Source organism: Juglans regia, chromosome 12 (assembly GCF_001411555.2).
Source record: "Juglans regia cultivar Chandler chromosome 12, Walnut 2.0, whole genome shotgun sequence".
NCBI classification, from domain to species: Eukaryota; Viridiplantae; Streptophyta; class Magnoliopsida; order Fagales; family Juglandaceae; genus Juglans; species Juglans regia.
In genome coordinates this window covers 1,106,864-1,123,080 of record NC_049912.1, presented here as the reverse complement: position 1 = coordinate 1,123,080, position 16,217 = coordinate 1,106,864, and the positions used below count along the sequence as shown (strand labels likewise).

Here is a 16,217-nt window from a genome sequence, read left to right as displayed (position 1 = left end):
TTGTATTTATACCTCCTTCTTCTAATAAGAAATTGTGTGTGAATCCTTTTTCTTATTTCTGTCAAAGTCTCTATATGGTATCAGATTAACACCTCAAAACTCTAACGAGTACATCCTGTTCTTCCTGCTTTCGCTATGGCCACTTCTTCCTCTGATAGTGTTCCAATAGCCATCAATGCCACCCAGCAAATCACTGCACGTCTCACACCAACCAACTTCCCTTCATGGCATGCTCAATTCGAGTCTCTGCTCCTTGGCTACAACCTCTTTGGTTATGTCGACGGCACTCACTCCTCTCCACCCTTACCAACGACCACTGATGCAGCTGCTACTGCAGCTCATCACCTTTGGTTTCGTCAGGACAAACTTATTCTAAGTGCAATTCTCACTTCAGTATCCCCAGCTGTGATACCACTCATAGCAACCTCCAAGACATCATATCAAGCCTGGACTAAACTAACAAAACTTTATGCTAGTCGATCCAGGACTCGTGTCATGCAACTCAAAGAAGATCTCACTCTCATGCAGCGTGGAACTCGCACCATTACAGAGTACCTACACTCTGTAAAAACCATTGCCGATGAGCTTGCTATTATTGATGCTCCATTATCTCAAGATGACATCACCCTATATGTCCTTCATGGCTTAGGATCTGATTTTCGTGACATTGTTGCCCCGATTCGAGCCCGAGAGTCTTCTCTCTCTTTTGAAGAATTACATGATCTGCTACTTGGTCATGAGGCCTATCTTCGACGACTTGATTCCACTGCCCAATCCTTGGTACTTACTGCCAACACCACTCAACGCAGGGACTCACGCTCCTGGAAAAATCAGTCTTCATCAAATTCTCAACAACCCAAGACTGACTCCAAATCAAAGCCTCGACAGTCTAAGCAATACAAGTACCCTCCAAGGTGTCAATATTGTGATCAGCAAGGTCACATTGCAAAATACTGCCCAAAATTGCAAATCTCTGAAGCCACTGTGAACTGCACAACTGCTACTCCCAGTCCTGACAAACGTTGGCTCATTGATTCCGCGGCTTCTCACAATATCACATCTCAGGTTTCCAATTTACATTTTCACTCTGAATATGATGGTACTGATGAAGTCATTATTGGAGATGGATCAGGTTTGCCCATTACTCACTCCGGTTCACTTACTCTCTCATTTCCAAACAGAAAATTTCAAGTTGGAATTTCACCCAACTTACTTTCTTGTGAAGGATCGGAGAACGGGGGAGATTCTTCTTCAAGGACCGTGTGAACATGGAGTCTATCCTCTGCCCTCATTGCCTGCTGCTACTCCGGTTGCTTTTGTCCATGAACGCACTTCAGTAGCTGGTTGGCATCAGCGCCTTGGTCATCCATCATCCAAAGTTGTCAATCGTCTTATTAGTTCTTTCTCTCTTCCCACCAGCTCATGTTCTTCTGGCTCTAATACTTGTCACTCGTGTTCTATCAATAAAGCTCATCAGCTACCCTTTCATAAACACGGTCTAACAAGTACAGCACCATTTGATTTACTTTATACTGATGTATGGGGACCTTCTCCCACTCCTAGTCTGAATGGTCACAAATATTATGTTATTTTCGTTGATCACTTTACTAAATATGTGTGGTTCTTTCCCTTGCATCAAAAATCAGATGTTAAAACCATATTTCCTCATTTCTATAAAATGATTGAAACTCGTTTTAACACAAAGATTAAAGGGGTATATTCCGATAATGGAGGTGAGTTCACTGCTCTTCGACCCTTTTTCACAATCCATGGCATTAGTCATTATACGACAGCTCCTCATACACCCCAACAAAATGGAGTGTCTGAGCGTCGTCATCGCCATATTGTGGAGACAGGTCAAACACTTCTAAGTCATGCCTCACTTCCATCAGAATATTGGGCTTATGCTTTTGCAACAGCTACATATCTGATAAATCGTCTTCCATCACCTGTTCTTCATCATGAATCACCTCTTCAAGTTCTCTTTAAGCAGCAACCTCGGTATCAAAAATTACGGTCCTTTGGATGTCTATGCTTTCCCTTGATGAAGCCGTATAACACTAACAAATTTCAAAAGAAATCTGTTTCTTGTGTTTTTGTTGGCTACTCTACTAGCCAAAGTGCATATCTATGTCTTCATCTACAAAGTCAGCGCATATACACATCCAAACACGTAACCTTTGATGAATCGGTTTACCCCTTCAAACAGGCTTCCATGCAACCATCCACTGTCTCATCAACACCAGAAATTTCTTCCTTTTCTGGACCAATTTTGCAGCTTGCTTCCAAGGAACCTCCAGCAATCACACGGGCTCAAGGAGATCTCCCCTCTGCTTCTGCGACTCCAAGCGAAGATCCAGCCCTTGTGCAACCTCAAGAAGCACCAATTTCCACCTCTGATCAGGTACCTTCTCCTACTCCCCTAGTCACCTCTGTTCCTCAACCAGAAAATTCAATAGCCTCCTCCCCAACACCATGTCCACGATCCATCATCACCCGCTCCATGAACAATATCTTTCGACCAAAACAATTCCACAACACCATCAAGCATCCCTTACCTGAACCACCCGAACCAAGTTGTGTAAGTCAAGCCCTTAAAGATCCTCACTGGCGCAAGGCAATGACAGAAGAAGTGACAGCTCTTCTTCAACATGGGACGTGGGAACTGGTTCCTCCCACCCCTGGCCAGAATATTATTGGGTGTAAGTTTGTGTTTCGGAAGAAACGAAATCCCGATGGCACAATCAGTCGATATAAAGCTCGACTTGTCGCTAAAGGCTTTCATCAACGGCCAGGTATTGACTACTCTCAAACCTTCAGTCCCGTGATAAAGCCAGCAACAATTAGACTTATTTTAACTATTGCTGTCATGAATGGCTGGCCCCTTCATCAGTTAGACGTCAATAATGCATTCTTGCATGGTACTCTTGAAGAAACAGTCTTCATGCGTCAACCTCCAGGATTTGAAGATCCATCTCAACCTCAGCATGTGTGCAAGCTCCAAAAGAGTATCTATGGTCTTAAACAAGCACCACGCCAGTGGTACCAAGCTCTTCGGGATGCCCTTCTCAGCTTTGGTTTTATTCACTCAGCCACTGACACCTCTCTATTCATCTATAAGTCTCATGATATCTTGTGCTACTGCCTTGTCTATGTCGACGACATAATTGTCACAGGCAACACAGTCAGCTTCATGAACAATATTATAAGAAAGCTTGGCTCTAAATTCTCAGTCAAAGACATGGGCTCCTTGCATTATTTCTTGGGCATAGAAGTGATTCCAACACCACAAGGGCTATTTCTATCTCAGCAAAAGTACATTCGGGATCTCCTCTCACGAACCTCCATGGAAAATGCTAAAGAAACACTCACACCAATGTCCACTACAGCCAAGCTTACAGTTCAAGATAATTCTGAATGTGTCGACAGCACTGAGTATCGCAAGACCATTGGAGCACTTCAGTATTTGGGACTCACTCGCCCAGATATTGCTTTTGCAGTCAATCGATTATCCCAGTTCATGCAGCAGCCGACAACAAATCATTGGGCTGCAGCAAAAAGACTTCTCAGGTATCTAAAACAGACCATGTTTCATGGTCTCCTCCTCCAAAAGCATGATCAGTTTCAGCTCAAGACCTACAGTGATGCGGACTGGGCATCAAATACAGACACTCGTGTTTCAACTACTGCCTTCATCACCTTCATTGGCCCTAATCCAATCTCATGGTCTGCACGCAAGCAAAGGGCCGTTTCAAGATCATCCACAGAAGCAGAATTTCGGGCACTAGCTTCTGCCACATCAGAAACAGTTTGGCTTCATTCTCTTATCAAGGAACTTGGCCTCACCCTCAAAGAAGCACCTCAAATGTTTTGTGATAATATTGGCGCCAACCACTTCAGTTTAAATCCTGTCCAGCACACACGGATGAAACACATTGAAATTGATCTTCTTTTTGTACGCGATCTTGTTAAAAAGGGTACTATTCGTGTGCAGCACATCCATACCATTGATCAGCTAGCTGATCTTCTTACCAAATCACTCTCAAGACAACGCTTTCAATTATTACGATCCAAGATTGGCGTTGCAGATGGCACCTCCATCTTGAGGGGGCATATAAGGACAGCTAGTATTCATGCAGAAAATCAGCATCAGAATTCGTAAGTGTATCTGGCACTTATTGTCCTTGATCAGCTAATTTAGGAAACCTGTACAGCTAGTATTCTCATATACGTTAGCTTAAGTTTAGGAGTAATTTTAGTTTTTCAACTTTGTATTTATACCTCCTTCTTCTAATAAGAAATTGTGTGTGAATCCTTTTTCTTATTTCTGTCAAAGTCTCTATAAATGGGACCAATTTGAATATAAATAGTGCTAGCTAACGATTGGGCATGCCTAAACTTTATATCTTAATTTTTTTCATATTTTTTAAATATTTTAAAGAATAAAAAATATATCAAAATATTAAAAGTTAATTTCTTAATTATTAAATAAAAATAAATAAAGAAAAATTAAAATTAAATACATGGTGAAAATAAAAAAGTAAACTCGTGGGTTACCGTTTTGTTTTGAATATTGATATAAAGGGATTTCATTTTTTTTTTTTTGGCTGACACTTTTCTATCAGCCTCGGTCAAATCTTTAGCAGTGTGATGTGAGCCAAAAGAGTGAAATGAGCTTACGAAGTCCTGACCTGCAGAGGAAAATAATTAAAAAAATAAATTAGTAGTAGACGGAGAAAAGGGTATCACAATCACTACCCTTTTTATAATAAACATATATGCGGTAACGTGGATAACTCGGCTGCTGATAAAATATGCTTCAGGGATTTTGTTATTTTTTTATAAGATAGTAAGATACATGCTTTCTCGTGAGCGATGATGAACCTTTTTCCTTTGTTTTATTCAGGCAATAATTAAGTCCAACCATTGAGCTTCAGCAAAATACGCAGGCGCTTGGAGAAAAGCGAGCAGTTGCAGAAGAAACTGACATGGAGGACATTCAACTCATCTCAACGAGTTCAGTCCAAGCGGCGAGTCACAAGGAGTGCTCAACTCATGAGAGAATTGAGTTGACTCCATGGGATCTCCAGTTCCTTCTAGTAGGCCCCATCCAGAAGGGACTCCTTTTCCACAAACCCAAAACCACACAAGAGATCAGAGAGTACTCATCAGAAAGCTCAATAATCCAACACCTCAGAACCTCCCTTTCCCGCACGCTGGACTTCTTCAACCCCCTCGCCGGCCGCCTTGTCTCCATCCAAAACGACGACAACTCCACCTCCTATTTTATCGATTGCAACAACGTTGGAGCACAGTTTGTACACGCCACAGCCAATGATGTTGTTACGATTGCCGATATTCTCGAGCCTGTCTACGTTCCCGATCGACTCGTCCACTCTTTTTTCCCACTCAACGGAGTGCTAAACTGTGAGGGCACTTCTAAGCCCTTGCTCGGAGTGCAAGTCACTGAGCTTGTCGATGGCATCTTCATCGGTTGCACCCTTAACCATGCAGTTGCCGACGGCACGTCCTTTTGGCATTTCTTCAACTCTTGGTCCGAAATCTCCAGGGGTTTTAATCAAATATCCAAATCTCCAGCTCTCAGACGATGGTTCCTTGATGGTACTGAATGTCCTATCCGGATTCCTCCTCAAAAGCTCTCTGATAGCCTCACTCCGCTATCGCCGAAAGAAAGAATTTTTCATTTCACAAAAGAAAAGATTGCAGAACTGAAAGCAAAGGCCAATGCTGAGATTGACATGACCAACCGGGTATCCTCTCTACAAGCAGTCTTAACTCATTTTTGGCGGTCTGTAATTCGTAGCCAAAACCTAGACCCAAATCAAAAAGTATGTTGCAACTTGCTAATAGGAGCTAGAACAAGATTGCAGCCACCATTGCCTGAAAATTATTTCGGAAATGCGGTATATTTAGGGACCGTGACCGTCAAAGCAGGTGATCTACTTGAAGGTGGACTTGGTCATGCAGCTTGGGAAATGAACAAGATGGTTGCTTTGCATACAGAGGAAAAAGCTAGGAGCTTTTTGGAGTCATGGGTGGAAAGCCCTAGGTTATTAACAACGGGTAGCTTGGCTGGTCATGCTTTGGGCACAAGCAGCTCGCCGCGGTTCAATGTGTATGGTAATGACTTCGGATGGGGAAGACCGGTGGCTGTGCGAAGCGGTTCTGCGAACAAAACTCAAGGGAAGGTTACAATTTTTCCTGCGGCGGAAGAAGGAGGCATTGACATCGAAGCTTGCCTTTCGCCGGAGACGTTGAAGGCTATGGGGAATGATTCAGAATTCATGGATGCTGTCACACCTAATTAACTTCAGCCAGAAACATTTATCCATCAATATGAGTTTTTATTGTGTGTAATTTTCTTTGGATCGTAAAATTGATTTGTCACTTTGGTGTTTCTTTTCGCCCCCTTCTTTCCCAATGGAAATCCGATCTGTGCAAATCCGGCAAAAGTCTCAAGAATAAACGATACATACATCACCTACCATTAAAAATCAATTAAACCAACCAAAATAAGTACTAAGAATAGATAGTTCTCTAACTTATCTATTGGCCATTCACAATCTTCGAAAGCGTTTCTTTCCCTTGCGCCAGCGCAGTCATAGCGAAACCATCTTCCAAAACCATCCTTTTCGGTTCATGCCCCTCGACGGATGTGTGTGGGCTGGGACTCACAGTGGCATTTTTCTGGCTTTTTGCGCCCTCACAATTCAATCTTTTGTGGAAAAGTCAAATTCGATATATTTTACGCACTAGCTACTTGATACCGATCCCTGTCAAAATATCGTGAAGCTCTTCCTCCCGTGGCTTTAACGAATCAATCAAGCCATCCTCCCTGGTAGCTCTCAAGAGTCAAGTCTCCTTACAAAAAATAAAATCTTTCATAGACGTTCATCAGAGCAGCTTTTTTGTAAGGTATACTTGGCACCCTCGTCTATTTCCCACTTATATTTTTTATACTTCTTTTGAGATTGTGTTTATTTTCTGTTTGGAAATCTTGCCACTTTCTTTGTATTTTGATTGCTGTTATTACACCTGTGAAAAAATCTGAAAATCCGATTCAGAATCTAGCTCCCTTCCGACTCAGATATTGTAATATGTATTTCTCTATATATTTATCATATATACAAGTATAGTTATATAACTATAAATTATATATCTAAATTCAATAATATGTTAGTATGAACTAATTATTATAAAATAATATAATTATACTATAATATAATAGACTAATGATAGTTTAGTATATTTAAACATCATAGTATTACTATCATACATAATCAAGTATAAAAATAAGTTAGATATTAGTATTTAAATAAGTCTAGTATAATAAATTAATAATACATATTAATTTACTGAAGTATAATAACATGAGATTAGACACTAGAAATAAGTTAGACACCAGTATAATATAATAACACGTAACACTATTGTATAATTCTAGTATAAAAATAAGTTAAATATTAGTATAGAAGTAAATTAATAGGAAATGTTGTAATTTTAGTTTTTAATTTGTTCGAAAAATTGAAATTGAAAAGCTCACAAAAAATTCTGTTTTAAATGAGCTAAATATGAAATTAAAAAAAAAAAAAGAAACTCAAAGCTGAAAGTCTAAATCCGACTCTGCTCCAACAAGTTAAGCCAGAGTTAAATCGAAGCCTACACAAGTTGGAATCGGAGTTTGGATTTAAACTCCGACAAAAGTCGCAGTCAGAGTTGGTGCTCACACAAGAGAAATCCGACTCCGACTAAACCAATGCTCATCCCTAATAACATCACTGTTACATTCTTTTCATTCAAACAAGGAATCCAATTTGCGAGAGAGATAATATTAAAATAATACAAATGATTTTTTATTTAAAATAAAAATTATATTTAAATAATTTTTAACTTTATCTAGTAACATTCATAAACTCCAAAACAATACTTATTTTAAAAAATATTTTTATTCAATTTTTTCTCTCTCATCGACCAAAATTCAATAAAATATCTTCACTCAAACCATTTTACTAATATTCACAAAATTTTAAGATTCTACAAACATCCAAACATGCCTTCCAATTTCTTCTACTTATTGTCTTTAGGCATAAACCGAAAGACAATCTCTACATACATTATATTCACTTGCAAAACACACTCTCTCTCTCTCTCTCTCTGTGACACGACTAATAAAACCAAGACTTGTTATCTCCCACTTTCACCCCCAACAAACCAAACAACTTTAAAAAGAAAACAAAAAAGGAACCCTGAGCAATAAGCTTGCCATCACTGCATGATTAGTAACTATATGATGTTTGTCACGGGGCACAGAGGAGAGGTGGTTTCTTGCTATTAGCCTTCTTCTTTCTCCATAACAGCTTTCTCCACAAACTGCGACCTCCTTGTTTCTTTCTAGGCACAATAGCCACAGAACTAGCTGAAGCATTCTCATCCTTGTGTTTTATCCCATTTAAAACAATAATCTCGTTAACTTTCCCAGTGCAATTTCCATTTATTTGTTTGATCTTCGGAGCTTTAGCATCATCCTCTGCCAGCAACTGATCTAGTAGAGAGGATTGCTGGCACATGATTTTGTCCTTGGGAGGGGATGGCGTTGTAACTGTGGTGGCGGTAACTGCATCAGTGGGGGTAGCTATGACCTCGTCAAAAAGGATTGCATCCTTTGGGGCAGCCAATGCCTTCAACTGCTTTCCAAGGTTTAGGATGGTCTCCTGGCACTCTGCCAACTTCTCTGAAGCAGCTGTAATCTCCCAATCCTGCAAGATTGATCAACAGCACTTCACTACCAAGTAATCCGTAAGATGCAAACTAAGCGCTAGTAAGTAAACATTCAAATTTTGCTAAATTAGAACGACATTCGTAATAGTGATATTATACATATTATAATAAATTTATTTTGCTTGTCTTTTGTTTTCAACATGGGGTCAACATTTTCACCAATCACCAGTCCTGTGTTATTCAAAACATACCGGGGGTGGGGGGTGCACAGAAACCTAGTACATGAGATAGATTTCTGGTGATTTTCTATGATATTGTCATATGGAGAAATTCAATTTGAGCAAATCACTTAATGTCCGTACTAAAGATTTCTTGGTTGTATTCTCCTAATTCCCCATGCAAGGTTTCATACATAATAAAGAAGAATACATTATTGATCAGGTTCTTTCATTTTTGCTTCCGTGGAGAAGCACATTTATTTATTTATTATTAAAAAAAGCAATTTTTATAGTCTGCAATATTTTCTATCTTTGCAACAAGAAAAGTAGAGTAATTAAAGCCAGCAATTTTACATAGCAGGTGTTAGAAAATTAAGTATATATGCTTTCAAAGTCTACATTTATAGTGAGCAGCTTCAGTTATCATCAAATTTATCAGATTCTAAAGCAGCAAAAACACAAAACATGGAGTATTTCACCCAAAATTAAAGTACATCCAGTAATAAGACAATATGAACATTAAAAAAAAAGAAAAGACTGAACATACAGCCCGAAAATGCTTCTCTTCCAGATTGAGGTCATTGTTGGGGCTTTCCTTCTTTGTAATGCTGAACATGTAACAGATACCAGAGAAACCTCGATAATCAATAATGCAGATAACTAGAAGTAAACATTATTTAAGAAAAAAAGAGTAAAATCATATAAATATATATATATATATTATTACCTCCCAAAATGGAGCTGCTGTTCAAGGCATGTGGCCTCTAATTCTTCACAACAGTTATTTTTATCATCCGCCTCCACTTCCAAGGATGAAAACGTCTCCTGAGCTTCATTTAATTCCACTCCGGCCACTGTAAGCTGCCTATCAGGATCGTCATTCATCAACTTCTGACTTTTGATTTGAGTCTCAGTTTTTCCTTTTGATTCTTTTAGGGTTTCGAACTCTGTTTGCAAGCACGTAATGGTTTTCTCAGATTTGAGGAGCTGATTCATCATGGGTTCCCTCTTATCAGTAGCTGACTGAAGCCTTCCTCCCAAGTCTTTCTTTGCAGATTTCAAATTCATCAATTCACCTCTAGATTTCATATTTTCTTCCATCAGGGTAGACTGAAGTTCTTCCATCTGAAGACAATTTCCACTCGAAGTGGCAGTCATCAGAAAATATGATAATTGTTCTCTTGGAACACGTCCTGCTTCAGAAAAATGACCGATCATTCCAACTTCTGCTTCACTCTCGCTTCTTGATTTATCCCAATCAAAATTCTTGATAATCGCCTCCTTCATGTTTGAAACATCTTGTGGGGAAAAGCAATGCTTCATAATCCAGTCTAAAGCAGTAGTTAATTCTTGGGCAAATTTGTCTATATTTGCCTTTGCATTCAACAGATCATCACAAGTATGAACAAATTGCTGTAAAACAGCACTGAGTTCAGAAGTTTTCCACTGAAAAACCCGGACCATGTACCCTGCAGGTATTTCTGAATTCTTGTATGTGATCATATTTTCATCCTTTCTGGCCAAGGTCTCAGGATTACTGTAGTCCAGAGATGGCAGACCTATCCCTTCAATAAGCTCAATTATTTTTCCTATTGACTTGCTAAGATTTAACTGCAACTGCGTGTTGGTCTTTTCTGTCAACGAGACACCACCATCAGATGAAGCCATCACTAAAGATTTATTTGATGGTTTCCCCAAGATGTAGCCGCTTATGAGTGTGGCATTAGATGCATCAACAACATCAATGTGGTTTGGAGCATTGATATGTACCAAAGCTGCTCTAATATCCTCAAGTAATTCATCTGGGTTTCTGGGTGTGACATGGTTTTGCTCCAAGCCCATTTTCAGTATATCCCGATGCCAATCAGGAACTTTGCTAATAAATGTATCTTTGGATCTGATTTCCTGTTTTGACATACTGAAGCCTGATTCAGAGTTGGGTGATGGTATTATCTCCCTTCCCATTAACTCAGAGGAGCTCTGGTTTAGTTCCATTTCCAAGGGGCTAGAAATTGCATTAGCTTCATGTGAAGAAAACCAAGAACTCCCAAGTGGTTTATCAACAGTGACTAATGCTAATCTTTCCATTTCAACAAAGTCATCCATTAGGTTAATTTCGGAAGTTCCAACTGTTTTGAATGTGTTAAACCTTTTTGCTTTCCATTTCTAAAGTGTTCCAGTTCTGTAGTCAAAGCAGAGGCCCATGATTCAGCACATCTAACCTTGTCATTACTACCAATGTTAGATATTGATGCCAGACAGAGATCATGTGACACAGGAGCAATTTTTGTTGACTCCACAATGTTCTGACCTTTTGACACTTCTTCAAGCTGCAATTTAACTTGTGAAAATTTGGATGCTGCATGAGCATACATTTCCCTCGAAAATTGTAGTTCATTTGTTTTTTTGTGAAGGGTTTCCAAGAGATTCTTATTTGCTTCTTCCATACTAGATAATTGCTCAGTCATAATGCTGATCCTTTTGGTAGGATTCTCAGGAGACACGTCAACTGCAGAGTCAACCTTGAAAGCAGTTGTATTTAAATTTCCCCTCCTCATTTCAACTGAATCCCTTTCCAGCATTTCAGCTTCACTTTTCATTTTTGCCAAAGCAACAGGTCCTGGCAGTCGCTTCCTGACTAAGAGACGTAACCTTTGACACTCTGACTCTAACTTTGCAATTTTCTTCACACTCTCTAAGTGTTGCTTGTGTGATGCGTCAGCTGTTTGGCGATTAAATCGTCTCTCCTCACTTCGAATCTCAAGCTCCTTCTCAAGCACTCGAACCTCATACTTCAGAGAAGCATTATCTTTCTCTGTGGATTGTAGTCTAGTCATTAGTGCACTAAAATCTGTCTCCATCTGAGTCAACTGTTTCTTAACTTCTTCTATCAACTTTTCCTTCACTAAGAGAGAATTGCTAAGATGAGAATTTTCAACGCCTATTTTGGCAAGCCTCTTAGTGGTCTCTGCTAACTTCTCCTCTAAAACCATCTGGGATTTTTCGAATTCTCTCGATGTCTTCATAACAGCATCATGAATTCTTTTCTCCTGCTCTTCTCGAACAAAACGTAGCTGTTGCATATATTCCCCAAGCGCCACATCCAAATGAGCTGATCTTTTTTCACTAGCTACTCTCTGCTGCAAAGCTTCATCTAATTCTCCCTTAAGAGACACTACGTCTGCTTCTGCCTTCTCCCAGCCTACGTAAAACAAACTTAACTGAGTCAAAGAAAGAATTTAACAGCAGACACATCATAGGATGATTGGAGATTTTGCAACCAACAAACTTTTTTTGTTTAGTACAAAAAAGTGTTATTGTTCAAAAAAGAGAAGTACACAGTGAAATCCATATTTTTTGCAACAAATTACAAGAGAAGAAAAGTGGAAAACAAACTTATATTACCCAAAATTGCTTCCTGGGCCATCTTTGAATGTTTCTTTTCAAGTTCATCCTTGTCTTCAGATTCAGAGAGAGCTGAAGAAAGCTTATCATTTAAAACTTTCACGTCTTTCTCCAATTTGGCTTTCTCAGTCAAAAGTGTCTGTATAATAAAGAAAAAAATGGTTAGGGAACTGCAAGGGCCTCATATTAGAGTACATAAAACAGAGAGTTGGTTCCTCTAGAGTTCGGAATTCTAGGGCTAGAGTGAGAAAGAGATAGACACATGAAGCGAGCCTGTAGCTCAATAAATGCTTAATAAATGTTGTAGGACTCATTTCATGAGTCTATCTATCTCTCTCACTCTAGGCCAGTTTGGTAGGAACTCTTGAATTTGAATCCATAAACAGTTACTAAATGAAAAAAAAAAAAACACACTGGAAACGTTCAGCAACTGAGGACAGGCAGCAGAAAGCAGTAAGGTGAGAATGCCTGTTGGGGATCATTTTTAAAATTTTTGCACCTCATACTGGCAGGCACCAACTTTCTAATGACAGTTGCTATTCTGTGATACTTCATGTCTCTATATCTGGTTAAGCTTATGCATTCCTAGAACCCCAGAGGAGAAACATATCTAGTATCCATATGAAGCTTCACCACTAGATGTCATCTTTTCTTTCTTTTTTTCTCCTCTTAAATTTATAATTATTTTGTCTAACTGAGGAGCTCTCGGTTCTAGGAGATGGATGACTCAAAAACATGTTAAGTTTTTCTCTCTGAAGAGATTGACTGACTTGGAACGGAACCATGGTATCTCAGAGAGGCTACTTTGATCTTCCGATGTGCCAAATTTTTTTTATAAACCTCTATTTCCACCATTAGATATCATTTCACAGAAACAAAGTCTTTTATAAAAAAGTTATGCTAGTTTCATTTCTGAGAACATATAACACAAGCTTTTCAGTGAAACCTCCAATTAAAGTGAAAAGTAATCCAAAAGCTATAGCTTCATGGATAAACATGCAGATAAAAAGTTCTTCAGTTCTAGTATTATGATTTAGATGTTTGTCAGCCTGCTCCTCTACATAGTGGAATACTAAATTAGTAAGACAGCAATAAGAAAAGGATAGAATATAGTAGATTGAAAATCTCATTCCATCACCAGTTATCTGTTTAAAATTGAAAGCCGTTTGCTAGGATTAATTCCCTCCATACACCAGCATAAGGTTTTCAACTTAAAGCATATAATCTATCATTGACAGCTGAGATTCAGCTACTTAATAAAATGAAAACCTTTTCTTTAGGGAGGTTGGGTGACATATACCCAACCAACACTGATAAGAATTTCATTTCAAAGATTTTTCACCCAAAATAATTAATTTTCACCTCTAACATTGATTAACAACACTCCTGGAATGATTTCGTTGATATCATAAGAGGAAGGAGTGAATCTTGGACATTAATTGCTAAAGCATTGAGCTTAAATGTGTTTATATGCCAGGGTACTGGACCTACTGGCTTGCAAAGGATGCATTAGAAGATCAGCTACTCAATTTCGAGGTGTAATTAGTGGCAAAGAAAAACTGATCGAGCAAAATGTTAATGAACTACCTCTTCTTCATTTCCTTTTGAAGAGTTGTGCATTTTTTGGTCAGCTGGGACGATGGTCTTCTCTGAAGATTTCTTCCTCCAAAGCCATGTCTTGTTGTCCATTATACTTCCCAGTCCAGTTTGAGTAGTATAATGAATTTATAAAAAGAATCTGCATGGAAACATGAAAGAGGAAATTTGTATGACTGGTGTTTCATATCAGCAACTAATGCTGATCACACACTCATAATATTGGTAGTCTAGATGATAACTTTTCTTGCAACAAGCTTTCTTGAAAACCAAGTTATAGTTCCATATTATTACAAGGGAAAATTACATTTTACACCCCTTAACTACCATCATTTTGTCATTTTCACCCTAAACTACCAGATTTTGACAATTTGAACCCTAGTTAAGATCAACTAAAAATAGGGTATGTGACACAATCTTAATGGCCAAATTGGTGCAAATGTTCAAGATTTCATTGTTTAGGGTGCAAATTGAAAAAAAAGATATGTTACAAGGGTACAAAATGAAAATATTCCTTGGTACTAAAATTATAGGCAGCAAAAACACACACACAGACACAAATATATCTCAACACTCTGCCATGTTGTCGCTCAATGGAGTTTTTTTTTCAAATCTTTTTCCCGGGGGAAAAATATATGCTAAAAACTGAAAGCAGAAAGAGGCACAATCCAAGTACACAGAAAGCATACAACAGATATGCATTATGGAACGAGAAACTTGAGATTTACCACTGGAAACTTCATTTCAACAGGCCAAAGACTCAGAGGCCGGGAAGAAACAGTTTTCGCAAACATAACCCAAATGCACTCCAGCAATCAGTCAATTAATACAATTGAGAAAAAAAATAAAGGCAAACGAAAAGTCTGACACTGCGTATCCTCTGAAAAAACAAATAACACTTTTAATATCAAACTCTATTTTGCCTTCTTTTTTCTCCATCCCTAAAAGATACTTTACGCATTGATATGGCATGTTGAATGTACTTCCATTTCTCCAGTAAATAGGCAAAAATGTAAGCAAAAAGACACATACTATTTACATAGAGCATTCCGTAGTCTCTTCATCTGACTTCAACCATTTAGCAGCATAACATACTTACTTCCTACAACTAAATTTTGTTGCAAATTTACACAACCTTGTGCCTTCGCATTATCGCATGCACCAGGTATTAAAAATTGCATTCAAGAAATTTACTTAAAGAAGAAACCGAAAACCAAGAAACAAGACCAACCCACCGGGTTTTACTGTTCATGGATTATCAGAACCGAGAACAAAGGATAAGGAATGCAATTTAGTGCGATTCTTTAGTACTGATAACCAGCTATTACGTTAAGCTGCAACAAAGAAGCAAAGAGAACCAAGAGACATCATTAATATCTTAATGTATTAAAATGCGAAACAAGTTTCGATCTCACCGACGCTGCCACACACCCACCCACTTTCAGAGAGATGGATTCGAGAAGAAGCGTGTAACAAAGGAACAGAACCACGAGAGATTTTAGAAGACAGTACCAAAATAGAGTTTGTCTGTGTTTGGTAAGTAGGAAAAGTAAAAAGTCGAGGTCGTGTTTATCTTAACACATCTCAAATTGCCGAGGCCCTTTCGAACAATTGGCAATAATCGAATCCTTCTCTTCATTCATCGAAAAAAAAAAAAAAATTCAAATTGATGATAAAACTAGTTATTTTTTTAATTTTTTTTTATAAAAATTTAAACTCATCTTGAACTTATTAGAGCTAGAATTTCAAGTTTTAGCTATAGCATTAATTTTTAGTTAGGTGAATCTATATTAAATTATTCATCTTAAAATCAAAATAATAATATAATATTTTTTATTTTAATAATTTTTTATTTTAAATATATATTTTATATATTAATTAATAATTAAATTTTTATTTAAAATTATTATTTTTTAACTATTTTCTTCATCAACCTAATTATCTAACAAACACATACAAACCAAACTTTCTTTCAGCTTAAAATATAAATAAAAACAATGACCCTAATTATCAAACCTACTAGGAAATATATAAATAAAGAAATAAGAAAAAATTAAAAATATCTCAAAAGAAAATAGAAGAAGAATGCACAAAAGCGAAAAATATTTTCCACAAGGGAGAAAAGAGTGAGGGAAAGAGAGAGGGATGATTGGTCGAAAATATTAAAATAATTATTTAATTAAACAGTCACTCTTTAAATATGACTAACCTCTTAATTTTCTGTAGCTCATCTTAAATTTTAATAATTTAACTAATTCA

General features: G+C 37.9%; 1 protein-coding gene and 1 pseudogene across 1 annotated transcript; one reads left to right on the top strand and one right to left on the bottom strand.

Moving 5' to 3' along the window:
- The first annotated feature begins 4,770 nt into the window (after nucleotides 1-4,770).
- Nucleotides 4,771-6,506, top strand: LOC108985765 (protein ENHANCED PSEUDOMONAS SUSCEPTIBILITY 1-like). Its single transcript, XM_018958186.2, has one exon. It carries the CDS (start codon nucleotides 4,989-4,991, stop codon nucleotides 6,327-6,329), a length of 1,341 nt encoding a protein of 446 aa, XP_018813731.1. The 5' UTR covers nucleotides 4,771-4,988; the 3' UTR covers nucleotides 6,330-6,506.
- A 1,486-nt stretch (nucleotides 6,507-7,992) lies between these two features.
- On the bottom strand, nucleotides 7,993-15,523 carry LOC108985764 (annotated as a pseudogene).
- Between the last annotated feature and the right edge of the window lie 694 nt (nucleotides 15,524-16,217).